This window comes from Silene latifolia, chromosome 6 (assembly GCF_048544455.1).
Source record: "Silene latifolia isolate original U9 population chromosome 6, ASM4854445v1, whole genome shotgun sequence".
Lineage (NCBI taxonomy): Eukaryota > Viridiplantae > Streptophyta > Magnoliopsida > Caryophyllales > Caryophyllaceae > Silene > Silene latifolia.
The window spans coordinates 26,028,425-26,042,554 of NC_133531.1; the positions used below are offsets into that span (position 1 = coordinate 26,028,425).

Below are 14,130 nucleotides of genomic sequence, written 5' to 3' on the forward strand. Positions count from 1 at the left end.
CCGGCAAGGCCTAAGAAACTCCGAATCTCAAGAACATTCTTGGCGATTCCCACTTGGTAACGGCCTCAATCTTACTAGGATCCACAGATACCCCCTTCTTGGAGATTACATGGCCCAGAAAAGCCACTTCCTCTAACCAGAACTCACACTTGGATAACTTGGCATAGAGCTGATTTTTCTCAAAGTCTCAGAACTATCCTCAAGTGCTCTTCGTGCTCTTCGAGTCTTAGAATAAACTAGGATATCGTCGATGAAAACAACCACAAACCTATCCAAAAACGGTGTGAAGATCCGGTTCATCAAATCCATAAAGTTTCTTTGGCGCATTGGTCAACCCAAAAGGCATCACCACGTACTCGTAGTGACCATAACGAGATCGAACATTTGTTTTAGGAATATCCTCATCCGCTATCCTCGATTGATGATACCCCGACCTCGGATTAATCTTAGAGAACACACCGGCTCCACTTAGGCGATCGAACAAATCATCAATCCTCGGCAACGGATACTTATTCTTCACTGTGACCCGATTGAGCTCTCTGTAATCAATGCACAGTCTCATACTCCCATCTTTCTTCTTTACAAAAAGAACGGAGCTCCCACGGTGACACGCTAGGCCGATATAACCCTTGTCTAACAACTCATGTATCGCTTCTTCAACTCACCCAACTCTTTAGGTGCCATACGATAAGGTGGTTTAGATATAGGACCGTTCGCTTAAGCTCCACGCCTGAAATCGACATCCCTCTTGGGAGGCAAACTCGGTATTTCCTCAGGAAAGACATCTTTGAATTCTTTCACCACGGAAATCTCAGAAGTCGTCGGCGGCTCTACTCGGTGATCTCTCACATGACAAAGAATTAAGGGACACTTCTTCCTTAAACATGACTTTAAGGTCATAACCGCTATAAACCTACACTTAGGCTTTACCACAAACCCTCTATAGGACACCCTAACACCCTTGGGACCCTTTAAAGACACTCTCTTTTGTCTACAATCTATCCTGGCATCATACCTACCTAGCCAATCCATCCCGACAATCACCTCAAACCCATCCTTAGGAAACTCTAACAGTCTCATGGTAAATCTACCCCTCCAATCACCATAGATATACCCTTATATAACTTGAGACACGACACATACTCCCCCGAAGGTATGAACACATCATCTTTTACAACCTCAAACTTTCCCAAACCCATAGACACAAAGATGACTTTTAGACACAAAAGAATGTGTAGCCGGAATCAAACAAAACAAAGGACGGTACATTATTAACAAGAAAGGTACCGGTAACTACATGAGCATCATCTTGTGCTTCCTGCTTGTCCATCATGAAGAGCTTTCCACTATTTTTCTCGTCCTCCACCACCGAATCAAGCATTGGAGGTACTTGGCTTAGGCTTAGAATCTGGGTGTGACATTGTTATTCCGGGCGCCGATAAGATCCACCACCACCGCGGTTATAACCGCCCGGTTACCCTGTCCACCTCTGTTGCCCCATGAACCTCCCGGTCGGTTGCTAGCAAAACTCGAGTCGGCCCCCGAGAGAAATTTCGATCGAGCTCTGAACCATTGCCGGGCTTATAGCTCGTGCATTCCCGCCTTTTGTGGCCTATCCCACCCACGGTTGAAACACGTAAGGTTGGTGTTGTCTTACAGCCCGACCTCCATTCTTTCCCGACCACGAGAACCTCCAGAGAAACCACTCCACTAGAAAAAGCCTTAGCATGGTTGAAATTCCCTTTCTTGTTGGTTGGTTGATTGTTGTTCCCGCTTATCGGCCTTCCTCTTTTTCTCAGTGATCCTCTCCTCGATCTCCTTGAGAGATCCACCATTCTCTCGGCTTGACCCGCTCTCAGATACACTTCCTTGAGGTCGGTAGCAACCCCAGCCGGCATACGACTCACGATCTTAGCAGACAAACCCCTCTCAAAACGGAGAGCAAAACCTCTTTGCCCGAAAGCCGCATATCTTCCACATAACGAGATAGCTCCAAAACCGATGATAGTAATCGGTGGTTGTCATCTCCTCGGACATGGTGAAAGAATCAAAGTCGGATCTCATCTTGTGTCGGATATGCTCCGGCACAAATCGCTCTCTCATAGCACTCTTCAACCCAGACCACGGAATAGCCCCTTCCGCCGGGTAGTAAGCTCTAGCATCATCCTTGACGTTCGCCACCAAAAGCTGCGGCTTCTCCTCTTAGGTAGTACACTACCGCTCAACAATCATGTCCTCGGGGCACTTAACCATTTCCATGAGAGCTTCAATCTCACGGTGCCACTTCTCGGGCAGCTTTGGTTCACCTACCCCGTCATATGTGGGAGGGTGGAAACGAGCAATGTTGATGCTACGTTTGGGTTGCATCCATCGTCTTCTCTTTCCCTTTTCCCACATTTTTGAGAGCTTCAAGGAGAGCCTCTTGTTGCTCAATCATGCGAGCAACCTCATCAAGAGTCATCTATGAAGCTTGGATCTGCGCGGGAGTTCTTTTGGGCGGCATTTTTGGTGATAAGAATGAAAGAAACGTAAACACATGCTCAAAATTTAACACTCTTCCGCCATAAGAACACTCGGCCGAGTATACATCATACTCGGTCGAGTAAAGCTAACTCGGTCGAGTATCCTCCCAGATACTCGGTCGAGTATCGACTCCAGAGACAAACGTCAAAACACAAAAAGAACACTTGGTCGAGTGTAACAACACTTCGGAGTGAACGCGCTCGGTCGAGTATACACTCATACTCGGTCGAGTTATCACAAACAGTAGCAATGCTACTTTACATCAAACAACACTCGGTCGAATTTTTGGCTACTCGGCCGAGTACTCCATACTCTCGGCCGAGTGCCCCGCCCGCTCGGCCGAGTTACGCTATAAACAGATTCTGATTACGATTCCCCTATCATGCTCACTATTCCGCAGACAAATACTTAAGGACTTAAAACCATGTTATAATCACGTCAGCATGCAATGCATATATTAAAACTTTAATACCATATTGTAACCATATCAGCATCCAATTTGCACATATGCTAAATCCAACGTTGAAATCACAACCCATTTCATCTACTACTCCTCCCATCACAACAATTAAGAACTTCATCACACATATATGCAACTATCGACTTTTACCAACATGTATCTTCACATACGTGCACATACAAAGCCTAGTTCTCATCACACTCCCCCCATGTTACCGGCTCGAGTTAGTAAGGGCCAATGTGCGACTCCGGACGTCTCAGGAGTCTTTGCGGTAGCTCCAAACAACTCTCCCGGGTTCATTTTATTTAGACTCCCTAGGTTCATTAAATTCATTTGTTTAGGTGCCGGAATCTTCGGCTCTGATACCACTTTGTAACACCCCCTCATACCAAGGTGCCTTACCAGGACCACCCTACCATGAAAGTGCGTTACCATCTCGGTTTCCCGAGGTTAGTATATACCAAAGCGTCTGAATTGAGCATTATTATTAAAGTAATGTGAAATGCAAAGTTTACAATATCCAAAACCAAATACTGTCTAACGAAATACAACTTCAAAGTCTTAACATTAAAAGAGAACTCGCTAAGACTCAGACGGTGATGCTATGACTCGTGGTGGCAAATCTCCCAAGATAATCCCCAAGCTCTCACTAGCAAAACTGTCAAGCCTGCTCACCATCCCCGAATGGATCACCGCAGATTCCACAAACAACAACGGGGTCAGTATTATGCAACTAACAAGACAAACAAATGCAATATTCGTCAGATCATCACCAACTCCCAAACACCCAAGCTCACATAGTAACCGACTACACACCAAAGTGTGTAGCCCTGCCAGATTACCCATCGCAACAGGTAATCCTCGCCGCCAGTGGGTGACCGCAGCCGATCCCACCTAATCCAGCTCCTCAACGAGCGACAACGATCCTCGTCCCTTAATGTGCACATCCCCTCTCGTGGCGGGTTCCACGGAGGGCGAACTAAGTGTGAAGCCACTCCCACAAGTGACTCCACCACAATCACAATCACATGACATCACAGTCATCTCAATCCCCTCACACCAACACTGTCACAAAAACCTTCATTCTACGATGCTCAATAGACGACGATAATTACAACAACAAGTCATGTAAAGCACAGTAAACTGAGTAGGGAAACCCTACCTTAGCAATAACAGCAGTATGCAACACGAACAATCAAAAAGGCTCCTCTACGAAGTCTTCTCCTATACAATGATCATGCAACACGATTACACTTTGTACAATTCCCAAAATCTTCTTCTCATATAAATGTACAGTAACTCACAACAATACAAATAATCATGAAGATAGAACTTACCAACAGTGCAACGAGAACTTATACGCAAGGACCACGACGATTATCCACACAATGACGCTACGAAATGCTTAAGAGGAGGATTAGGGAATGATTTGGGTGTGATTAGGTTAACGTAGAAATGATAACGCTTATGAAATGATATTAGAAACCGACGCGGTTGTATAAAATACCTAAACATTCCCTAATCAAACCGTCGAAATAACACTCCGCCAAACCGGACACTCGGTCGAGTAAGTGCATACTCGGCCGAGTGTCCAATACTCGGTCGAGTATTCACTATACTCGGCCGAGTATTCCTCGGCAGAACCAAAATAACACGCACCCAGAGCACTACTCGGCCGAGTAGGCTCTACTCGGTCGAGTAGGCTCCAAAGAGAATCCGTAGTGTTACAGAAGCCATGTCACCATGTGTAGTTGGTGGTTAGACCGAGTTTGAGGTTGTCATAATAACTTTTGAGCCGTGTCTATAAATTGTTTTGACGCTAGTTTGGTTTATTTAAAATATAATTAAATTAATTTCTGTCTCATATTTTATATAAAGATAATTCGTTAATATCGTCCTTTCACATAATTATTTTAGGTGGCTCATATGTGGTTGAAGATGAAGAGTAATTTTGGGTTTTAGAAGCTTTCTCAAGTTATTACTTGTCTCTTTGCTAGCGTAAGGTAACTATTCGAGTTACTCGATTTAATTAATGTCACATTAGTAGTTAATGTTGTGCTGGTTGTTTGTTAAGTGTTTAGGTGATTGATAATGTGTTACTTTCGTTTTTCACATGATAGAAATTGGAAATAGCATGAGAATAATATTGTGATAAATTTGTGGTTTGGGCCAAAGTAGGCCAAGACTCTGAGCTGGGCCAGATTGACCGAACGAGTTTGGTCAAACTAGGTTTAAACCAGTCAGCCTCGATTTGACCGATGACCCGTCGCGGGACTCGGGTCGAGGGTTTGTCTTTGAGGTGACATTGGTTGTTATTGGAAATTTTATGTTATGCCTTGATATTTGTAATTATCATTTCACATGTTGGTTGTTGGATGAATTTGGTTGCCTTATACTTCAGTCTTCTTGTCTTGTTGCCATCTTAGCTTGTTCTCATGAATTATGAGATTAACGGTTAGCTGGAATTTGGGTTATTATTGATATTGGAGATATTGTTGGATTGTCAGCTGAATATGCTCTTGTGTAGCCTTTCATATACTAGGGTGTGTATGATCTTTTGTGTGTACAAGTTTGGACTCTTTGTCCTTTTTATGGTTAATTGGGTATCCTACTTGTCTTGTGTGGTGTGGGCTAAAGTATTCAAGCTGGGACTAGCTGGGACTAGGTCCTAGATGAGTATTTCGGCCTTCATCATAGATAGGCCTTTATAGTCTTTGACGAGTATATGTTCACTGCTTAATAGCCTTTGTGTTCCTGACTTGGTGGGTTTATATCCAAGTTGGGCATTACCTCGTTTCTTATTTTGAGAGTGCTCCTGTTTTGTTCGTCAAGAAGAAAGATGGTAGTATGCGGTTGTGCATTGACTATCGTGAGCTGAACAAGGTCACTATCAAGAATAAGTATCCATTGCCGAGGATTGAGGATTTGTTCGATCAACTCCGTGGTGCTAGTGTGTTCTCGAAGATCGATCTGAGGTCAGGTTACCATCAGATTCCAGTTAGGAATGAGGATATTCCTAAGACTGCATTTCGTTCAAGGTATGGCCATTATGAGTTCGTGGTGATGCCGTTTGGGTTGACGAATGCCCCTGCCGTTTTTATGGATCAGATGAACCGCACTTTCAGTGAGTATTTGGATAAGTGTGTCGTGGTGTTCATAGACGACATACTGATTTACTCGAGAGATGAGGCTGAACACGAGAATCACCTTCGTGTTATCTTGGAGACTCTGCGTAAGCAGAAGTGGTATGCTAAGTTCTCGAAGTGCGAGTTTTGGTTAAAGGAAGTTACCTTCTTGGGTCATGTGATATCTGGCGATGGAGTTATGGTTGATCCGTCGAAGATTCGAGCCGTAGTCGATTGGGAAAGTCCAAAGAATGTGAACGAGGTTCGGAGTTTCCTTGGTCTAGCTGGGTATTATCGTCGGTTTGTTCATGACTTCTCTAAGATTGCGAGACCGATGACTCAGTTAATGAAGAAGGAATCCAAGTTCATTTGGACTGAGGCCTGTGAAGCCGCTTTTCAGGAGTTGAAGAAAAGGTTGACTACCGCTCCTGTGTTGACTCTACCAGAAGATGGCGTTGAGTTCGATGTTTTCTGCGATGCGTCAAAGTTTGGGTTGGGTTGTGTCTTGATGCAGAAGGGTAAAGTTGTGGCTTATGCGTCCCGTCAGTTGAAAGTTCACGAGATGAATTATCTGACTCACGATCTTGAGTTAGTAGCAGTGGTGTTTGCACTTAAGCTGTGGCGACACTACTTGTATGGGGTCTCTTGCAACTTTTATACGGATCATAAGAGCTTGAAGTATATCTTCACCCAGAAAGATCTTAACATGAGGCAGAGACGTTGGTTGGAGTTGCTTAACGACTACAAGATTGAGCTGTTGTATCATGAGGGTAAGGCAAACGTGGTTGCCGATGCTTTGAGTCGCAAGGTGTGCCATGGTATGAGATCTGTGTTGGTGTTACCAGATGACTTGAGTCGAGAGTTCCAGAAGATGAGCCTTGAGGTAGTTCTTCCTGGTACTTTAGATTTGAGTGCGATGGTTGCTGAACCCGAGATCCTTCATGAGATCCGAGTTAAGCAAAGAGAGGATGAATACTTAGAAGGAGTTCGAGTCGCTATAAGCGAAGGACGTGCCAAAGACTTCGACGTTGGACCTGATGATGGTCTACGATTCCATGGTCGTTGGTGTGTGCCTAGCTGTGAGGTCTTAAAATGTAAGATTCTCAAAGAGGCTCATAGTACTCCCTATTCGGTTCATCCTGGTGGTGATAAGATGTATAAGGATACGAAGCTAAAGTTTTGGTGGCGGGTATGAAGAAAGAGATCGCCGAGTTTGTGAGCCGTTGCTTGGTTTGTCAGAAGGTTAAGTTCGAACATCGGAGACCTGGTGGTCTCATCGCAACCTTTGGAGATTCCCACATGGAAATGGGATTCGATTTCGATGGACTTCGTTATGGGTTTGCCGAGGTCGTCGAGGGGAATGAATGCGATTTGGGTCGTGGTTGATCGTTTGACTAAGGTCGCGCATTTCATTCCGATGAAGGAGACTTGGAGTCTCGAGGAACTAGCGAATGCTTATCAACGAGAGATCATTCGTCTTCATGGGGTTCCTAAGGATATCATCTCCGGCCGTGATCCGAGGTTTTGTTCTCAGTTTTGGAAGAAGCTTCAGTTGGCTTTGGGTAGTGAGCTTAAGATGAGTACGGCTTTTCATGCTGCAACTGATGGTCAGACTGAGCGTACGATTCAGACGCTTGAGGATATGTTGCGAGCTTGTGCGTTGGAGTTCCAAGTTAGTTGGGAGAAGAGTTTACCGCTTGTGGAGTTCTCCTACAACAACAGTTATCAAGCTAGTATTCAAATGGCTCCGTTTGAGGCACTTTATGGAAGAAAGTGTCGTAGTCCTTTGTGTTGGGACGATTCTAGTGATTTGTCATTCTTGGCCCGAGTTGGTTCGGGAATCGATTGAGCAAGTGAGGTGGATCCGCGAGAAGCTTAAGGCGCCCGGGATCGACGAAGACGTATGCGGACTTGCGGCGTAGGCCGATTGAGTTTGAGGTTGGCGATAAGGTTTTTCTTAAGGTTTCGCCGATGAAAGGTGTTAAGAGATTTGGACTTAAGGGCAAGCTTAGTCCTAAGTACATTGGACCGTATGAGGTGCTCGAGAGAGTTGGCGAGGTAGCCTATAGGTTGGCTTTACCTCCGAATCTGTGGAAGGTTCACGATGTGTTTCATGTGTCGCGATTGCGTCGTTATCGTGATGATCCTTCTCATGTTCTGGTGATGTTATCGAGGTTGAGCCTAAACGACTTATGAGGAACGTCTGTTCGCATTTTGGAACGTCGGGAGAAGAGGTTAAGGAATAAGGTTGTACCTTTGGTTCGGGTCCTATGGAGGAGTCAGAAGTTTGAGCAAGAGACTTGGGAAACCGAAGCGTCTATGCGAGAGAAGCATCCACATCTTTTCGAGTGCGGTAGTTCTCTTACCAAGTTTCGAGGACGAAACTTCTTTTTAGGGGGTTGGATTGTAACACCCCTAATTTCCGTAATATAATTTTATAATTTTATTTTCCCATATTTTATATTTTATTTTCGGGAAAATATCCGTTTGTCGTCTTTTGGGCTCGTTGGGCTCGAAAAACGGTGAAGATCCGTTTCCTCCTTGGGTCTCACGTGATTTTTAGTGTTGATGGGTGAGTTTTGGGCCTAAACCTAGAATAAACCCATGAGCTTCTCTATAAATATGAAGGGAAACCAAACCCTTGCTCTTCTTTTTTCATAATCTCATAAAACCCTAAACCTAATTCTCTCCTCCTCTCTTCCTCCTCGTGCCGCGCGCCACCCTGCCTAGGGTTTCGTGCCATCCTCTTTTCTTCTTCGTTCTTTCGTGCTTAGATCGATCCTACTTCTTGGATTTATCTATCCTCTTCGTAAGTTTTTATGTTTCGCGTAGTTTTTATAGTTTTATAGTTTATATATATATATATAGTTAGTATATTTATTAGATTTGTTATCTTTGGCACGTGGATGATTTAATGAAGGCGTGGAAGTTGCTCCTGGAGAGGACGTTTATATCGTTGAAGACGATCTCTAGGGTTTTATTTGCTTAATAAGGTAACTAGGTGTTTCTCTTTTAATTGTGTTTATGCCAATTGATATAATTAATATGATTTAATGATTGTTTTGCATGATTGGTGCATGTTTGATTATTTGTTATCATGATTAAATATGTTTCACATGTTCGTATATGTTTTTATGCATTAATTATATATCATATGTTGCTTATGCATTAAATTATGGGTGTCATGAGCGCAATTAGGGTTTACGAATAAACCCTAGTGGCGGCATGATAGGCGGCCAAGGGTTCTTTCCAAAGTTATAACTAAAGCTAGTATAACATTGATGATGATTCAAGAGTTATAGCTTAAGTTAATACAACTTTGGGTAGCTACTCTAGTTATGGCTGGACCTACTATAACATTGAAGTACGAGATAAGGTTATAGCTATAACTAATGTAACCCTGAGATTTATGGCTCAAGGTTATGGTTAATGCTAGTATAACTTTGAGTTTCGTATCAAGGTTATAGTTGAGGTATGTATAACTTCAAGTTATATATACTAAAGTTAATGTAGAGGTTACTATAACCTCGCGTCCGGAGTTTATGTTATGGTTAGGGTTACTATAACATTGAATGGTTAATGTTAAAGTTATAGCTGAGGTTACTATAACATTGAATGGTTGATACTTGTTTCACATGTTATGTGGTGTTCAGTTTCATTATATAACGTTATGTTTGCATATATCGTTTGTTACTCTTGTTTATATAGTTGTAGGATAGTTAGTTATATTATCCTATGATTTGATAGTGATGTTATTCACATGTATGTATGGTCAGTTATACTGTGCGTTGTTTGTGGGCTGGTTGTATAGATGACGTGAGGTATCAGTTATATACCGAACGGAATGAACTAATGCAACCCTGCGGGTCCAGTGTATGGTCTATGGTCGGGGGTAATGGAGGCGGTTGTTATACGCTTTATTCCCGAGTGTCGTTCGGTGTCTGATTATTGCACCGAGAGTCCGCCAGTCTTAGACATATAGGCAAAGTGGTTATACGCTATACATAGTACCTTGGATGCGATTGTTATACGGTCCACACCGATGGAGGCGATTGTTATACGCTCCGTCAGTTAGAGGCAGTTGTTATACGCTCTAAGGCGTTCATTTTATACACCGTGCTTGTGATTAGAGGCAGTTGTTATACGCTCTAGTAGGTTATTGGTTTGGTCACATGTTATCTGATTTGGAGTAAACATTTCGAATACTTATCTTTTTATGCCATTATTTTGGTAGTGAGTTGTTGTCAAGTTTTTCATGAGTATAGATGGTCTCGCATGTTTACTAGTTTTGCATTTCAATTGTTAATAATTGTTAGTTATATTCAATTGTTGTAAACATGATTGGGAGAGCATCTAGTTACTCCCGATCGATTGTCGACCGCCCCCCCCCTTTCGGGTTGTTCGATTCGTTCTTTGTTTGGTTGATGCTTGCTTGGGGAATGTGCGAAGCGAGCTTAATAATAAATTAGGACCTTATTTTATGTTTTAAGAACCTTGAATAATGTATTAGTTTGTTTTGGAGTTAGTAGCGAACCGGATTGGTCAGGTGTTTCCGCCACCTTGACCCTTTTATCAGTGTCGTACTCTGATATTCATTTTATATAAGTTTTTCCTTTGTTTTATAATCCGGGTTGTTACATAGGCTCTGTTCTTTTCGACTTAATTTACTCTTATTCATTTCACTCAGTTTAGCTCAAGACAATTCAAATTGACCACTTGGTTCAACTTTCTTATTTATTTTTATTCATCTCAAAGAAATTTCAATTCGAGTTTAATTTCAATTCAAGATCTGAGGTTCATTTCTATTTATCCAAAAGGTCTTGTATTCGAGCTCTGGGATTCTCAGAATGTAGAAATAAATGTTAAAACTCATAAGGATGAGCTTTACCACCCTAACAACCTTAACCGATTCGAATCCGAACTAAGCGTAATCTATACTAAAAACTCGATTCAATCTTAATTCTCATATTAATCAGTAGATCAAAAGCTAATTATTAATCATCTATTTGCAAAATAATTAACTCAGTCCCTCCCCCACTTCATCGTCAATCACTCCAACTCCCTAATTTAATCTACACTCTTACCTCACCCACTCAAAAGCAACTAAACCATCTCTCATTCTCAAACAAATTTCATTGGTCATTACATTTTATCTGTTTCCCCATTTTCACCTGCACTCTCTTTTCAAAACCTCCAAAAAAAATTCCATAAAATTACAACCAAATTTAAATAAATAAATAAAATAAAAATAAAAACAGAGTAAATAAAAAAAAATGCATATGGAAAAATTACACAATGAAGTTGATATAGAAAGTGAAAAAGATGTTCTTCAAAGTGTTAACACTCCTTCATTCATGGCTTCACTAAACATCCCATTTGAGGGTTTGGCTTTTGGTGCCAGTTCCGTCGCCGCCGTTGTCGCTCCTAACTCTTCTCCACCGCGACCGATGTCGTTTTTTGGTTGTTTTAGTAATCAGAATAAAAGGGTTTCTGAGCATCATGATATAGTTGAAGATTCTTGTGTTGATCGGAGGCATAAACGTATGATGAAGAACAGAGAATCTGCTGCTAGGTCTCGATCTCGACGACAGGTGTTTTTTTTTTTTTTTTTTTTTTTTTTTAAAGATTCTTTTTTCTTTTTGAAAAAAGTTTTTAAATTATTGATTGCCTCAAAAGCTCCCGTCAATTTCGGTTGACATTTAGGCTTGGTAAACGGATCATTCATTTTGGGTTCAGGTCATGTCATGTTGTATTTGCTAGGTTTAAATTATTTTTGGTTGAGTCATCTTGTATCTGATCTCGTCGAGTCAATTTGGTTTCCGGATCATATTAGGTTTAAAGTTTGCCATAAAAGGGACATTTCTCTAGGTAAGACACATCCGTAGCATCTTACCAATGAGAGAATGCACGATTTTATTTCACTTAGATTATGTTATGTTATTTATGAAAATATTACCAATTCCAAACTTGTTACTCCCTAATTTAGTGGTATGATGACATGAGAATGTAAATGAAAGTAAGGGAGAGAAGGTGGGGTCATAAGTTATGATAACCACAAATAATATACTAATAAGGAAAGTGAAAGATTTTTGTGAATTTGTCGTTTTAGGAATTGTGGAAGATCTTAGAGAATATGAGGGGGTATTATTTAAGGAGTACGGTGACGTGATACACAGATGTATTAACGAATTTGATTCGAAATTGTTGCAGGCTTACACAAGTGAACTTGAAAGGGAAATTGCGGAATTGTTAGAAGAGAATGCTAAACTCAGGAAACAACAACTAGAGGTATATCTCTAATTCTTTCTGATTCAACTTTTTCAGCTAATCATATACTTCAATTTATTTGATTTTGTTATAACTTGGAAATGTCAAATAATTTGAGTACGAACAATGAAGCATGCTATTGATTTTTTTTTATTTTTTTTTTCAAATGAGCGTACTATGTTATAGGTGAGAATCGAACCCCCAACTTCATGGAAGTACTGCATAAAATGATAAAAAGTGTCATCTAATAGAAGACTATAAGACGATTCATTATTGGATTTTTAGCCAACCAAATTCATAAAGTTTATTCCATAGATGATAATGAAAGTTTATTCAGCAAGTTGCCCTTAATGATAGTATTAAATTCGGTAAACTAACTAATAAAAAGACGGATATTAATATGTTTTACTAGTCACTTTTTCTATGGTTGCACACTCGCACCATACGATGATACGAATACGGATGTAGCTAGTATACTACTCCCTCTGTCCTCAGTGATATATTTATACTTTCTTTATTTTATGAGAGAAAATAAAGAAAGTGTAAACATATCAGTCGGACGGATGGAGTATAATTTGTGCATCTTGTAAGTATACAAAAGAATATATTAGGGATTACTAGATGAGCAGATGCTAAATCCATGCTAGCACATTTGCACATGACATTGTTAAGGACTGTTATTTTAAGACTTATCTAATTGGCATTCGTGTTAGGGAAGCATAATGAGTTTTGCCTCAAATGAAAACCTTGATTATGTTATTAAAGTAACGTACAAAACCGTTAGTTTTGTTTAAAACGATAATATTTGTTTTAATGATAAACGGATTAATAAGAAATTTGTTTTGCTATTAACTAGGGTAGTGAATACCTATTTTGATCCGTTTTACCATAAAACAGATATTGCCGCCTTAAATAAAAATCTGGATAGTTCTATGATTTTGTAACAGCCATATTTAAGATAAGACAATATTAACCATAGTGCATTTGTAATAGTACATTGAAACGGTTTTAAGCAAGAATACTCGAAACAATCAAATAAATAAATAAACCTGTGTTAGAAATTATTGGAGGGACCGGGTAGTACTAGTACTATGCAAAAGTGTTGAAATTTCCAAAAAGTGAAATTGAATGTGCAAAATTGGTGTGATTGCAGTTGGTGTTATCTGCTCCAGCAAGGATTCCAAAAAAGAACAACCACAGTAGATCATTGACAGCACCATTTTGAGTGAAGGAGCTACTAAAGTACTCTAGTCTCTATGTATATATATATGTAACCTTTCTTTTCTTTCCTAAATTAGTCCCGTAAACATATATGCGTTTTTTTCTGAGCTTTTTAATTGATAATTGGAACGATAGAGTATGAGTTAGATTATGTCAATGAAAACGTGTGTCACGTTTGAGTTTCAGCATTAATTCATTCAATTCAAACCCAACAAAAGTGTACCATTTTGCAGCCGAAATATAAAACTGTAGGACAGCCTTGCACCCAAAAGGCTATAAACATGTTGTACCACTTGTGTTTGGTCCAATTCAATGTAAATTTTATGGCCTACGTGTCTGGTACGAGTGGTACGAATTAATGAGTTGGGTTTACGTAAATTTTGAAGATGTGTTTATACTCCCTTTTTTTTTTTTACTAATTTTATGTAAAGTTTTGAAAATATGTCAATAAATATACCCGCTTTTGTTGTCGGTCGGACAGGATGAATCCTGCATGTACCATCAACAGTTGTAACTTTATTGGGGTATCTTTAT

At 40.6% G+C, this 14,130-nt stretch overlaps 1 protein-coding gene across 1 annotated transcript; it reads left to right on the forward strand.

The window, feature by feature from the left end:
* Nucleotides 1–11,129: 11,129 nt before the first annotated feature.
* LOC141658676 (bZIP transcription factor 27-like) lies at nt 11,130–13,925 on the forward strand. Its single transcript, XM_074465563.1, has 3 exons — nt 11,130–11,699; nt 12,319–12,396; nt 13,529–13,925. The coding sequence occupies exons 1-3, from the start codon at nt 11,382–11,384 to the stop codon at nt 13,598–13,600; spliced, it is 468 nt and encodes a 155-aa protein (XP_074321664.1). The 5' UTR covers nt 11,130–11,381; the 3' UTR covers nt 13,601–13,925.
* The last annotated feature ends 205 nt before the right edge of the window (nt 13,926–14,130 follow it).

Bases quoted from the DNA above. Each gene is read 5' to 3' on its own strand.
- LOC141658676 (XM_074465563.1), top strand. From the start codon at position 11,382: ATGCATATGGAAAAATTACACAATGAAGTTGATATAGAAAGTGAAAAA. The intron at 11,700-12,318 runs GTGTTTTTTTTT...AAATTGTTGCAG, and splicing joins GGTCTCGATCTCGACGACAG to GCTTACACAAGTGAACTTGA. The intron at 12,397-13,528 runs GTATATCTCTAA...GTGTGATTGCAG, and splicing joins TCAGGAAACAACAACTAGAG to TTGGTGTTATCTGCTCCAGC.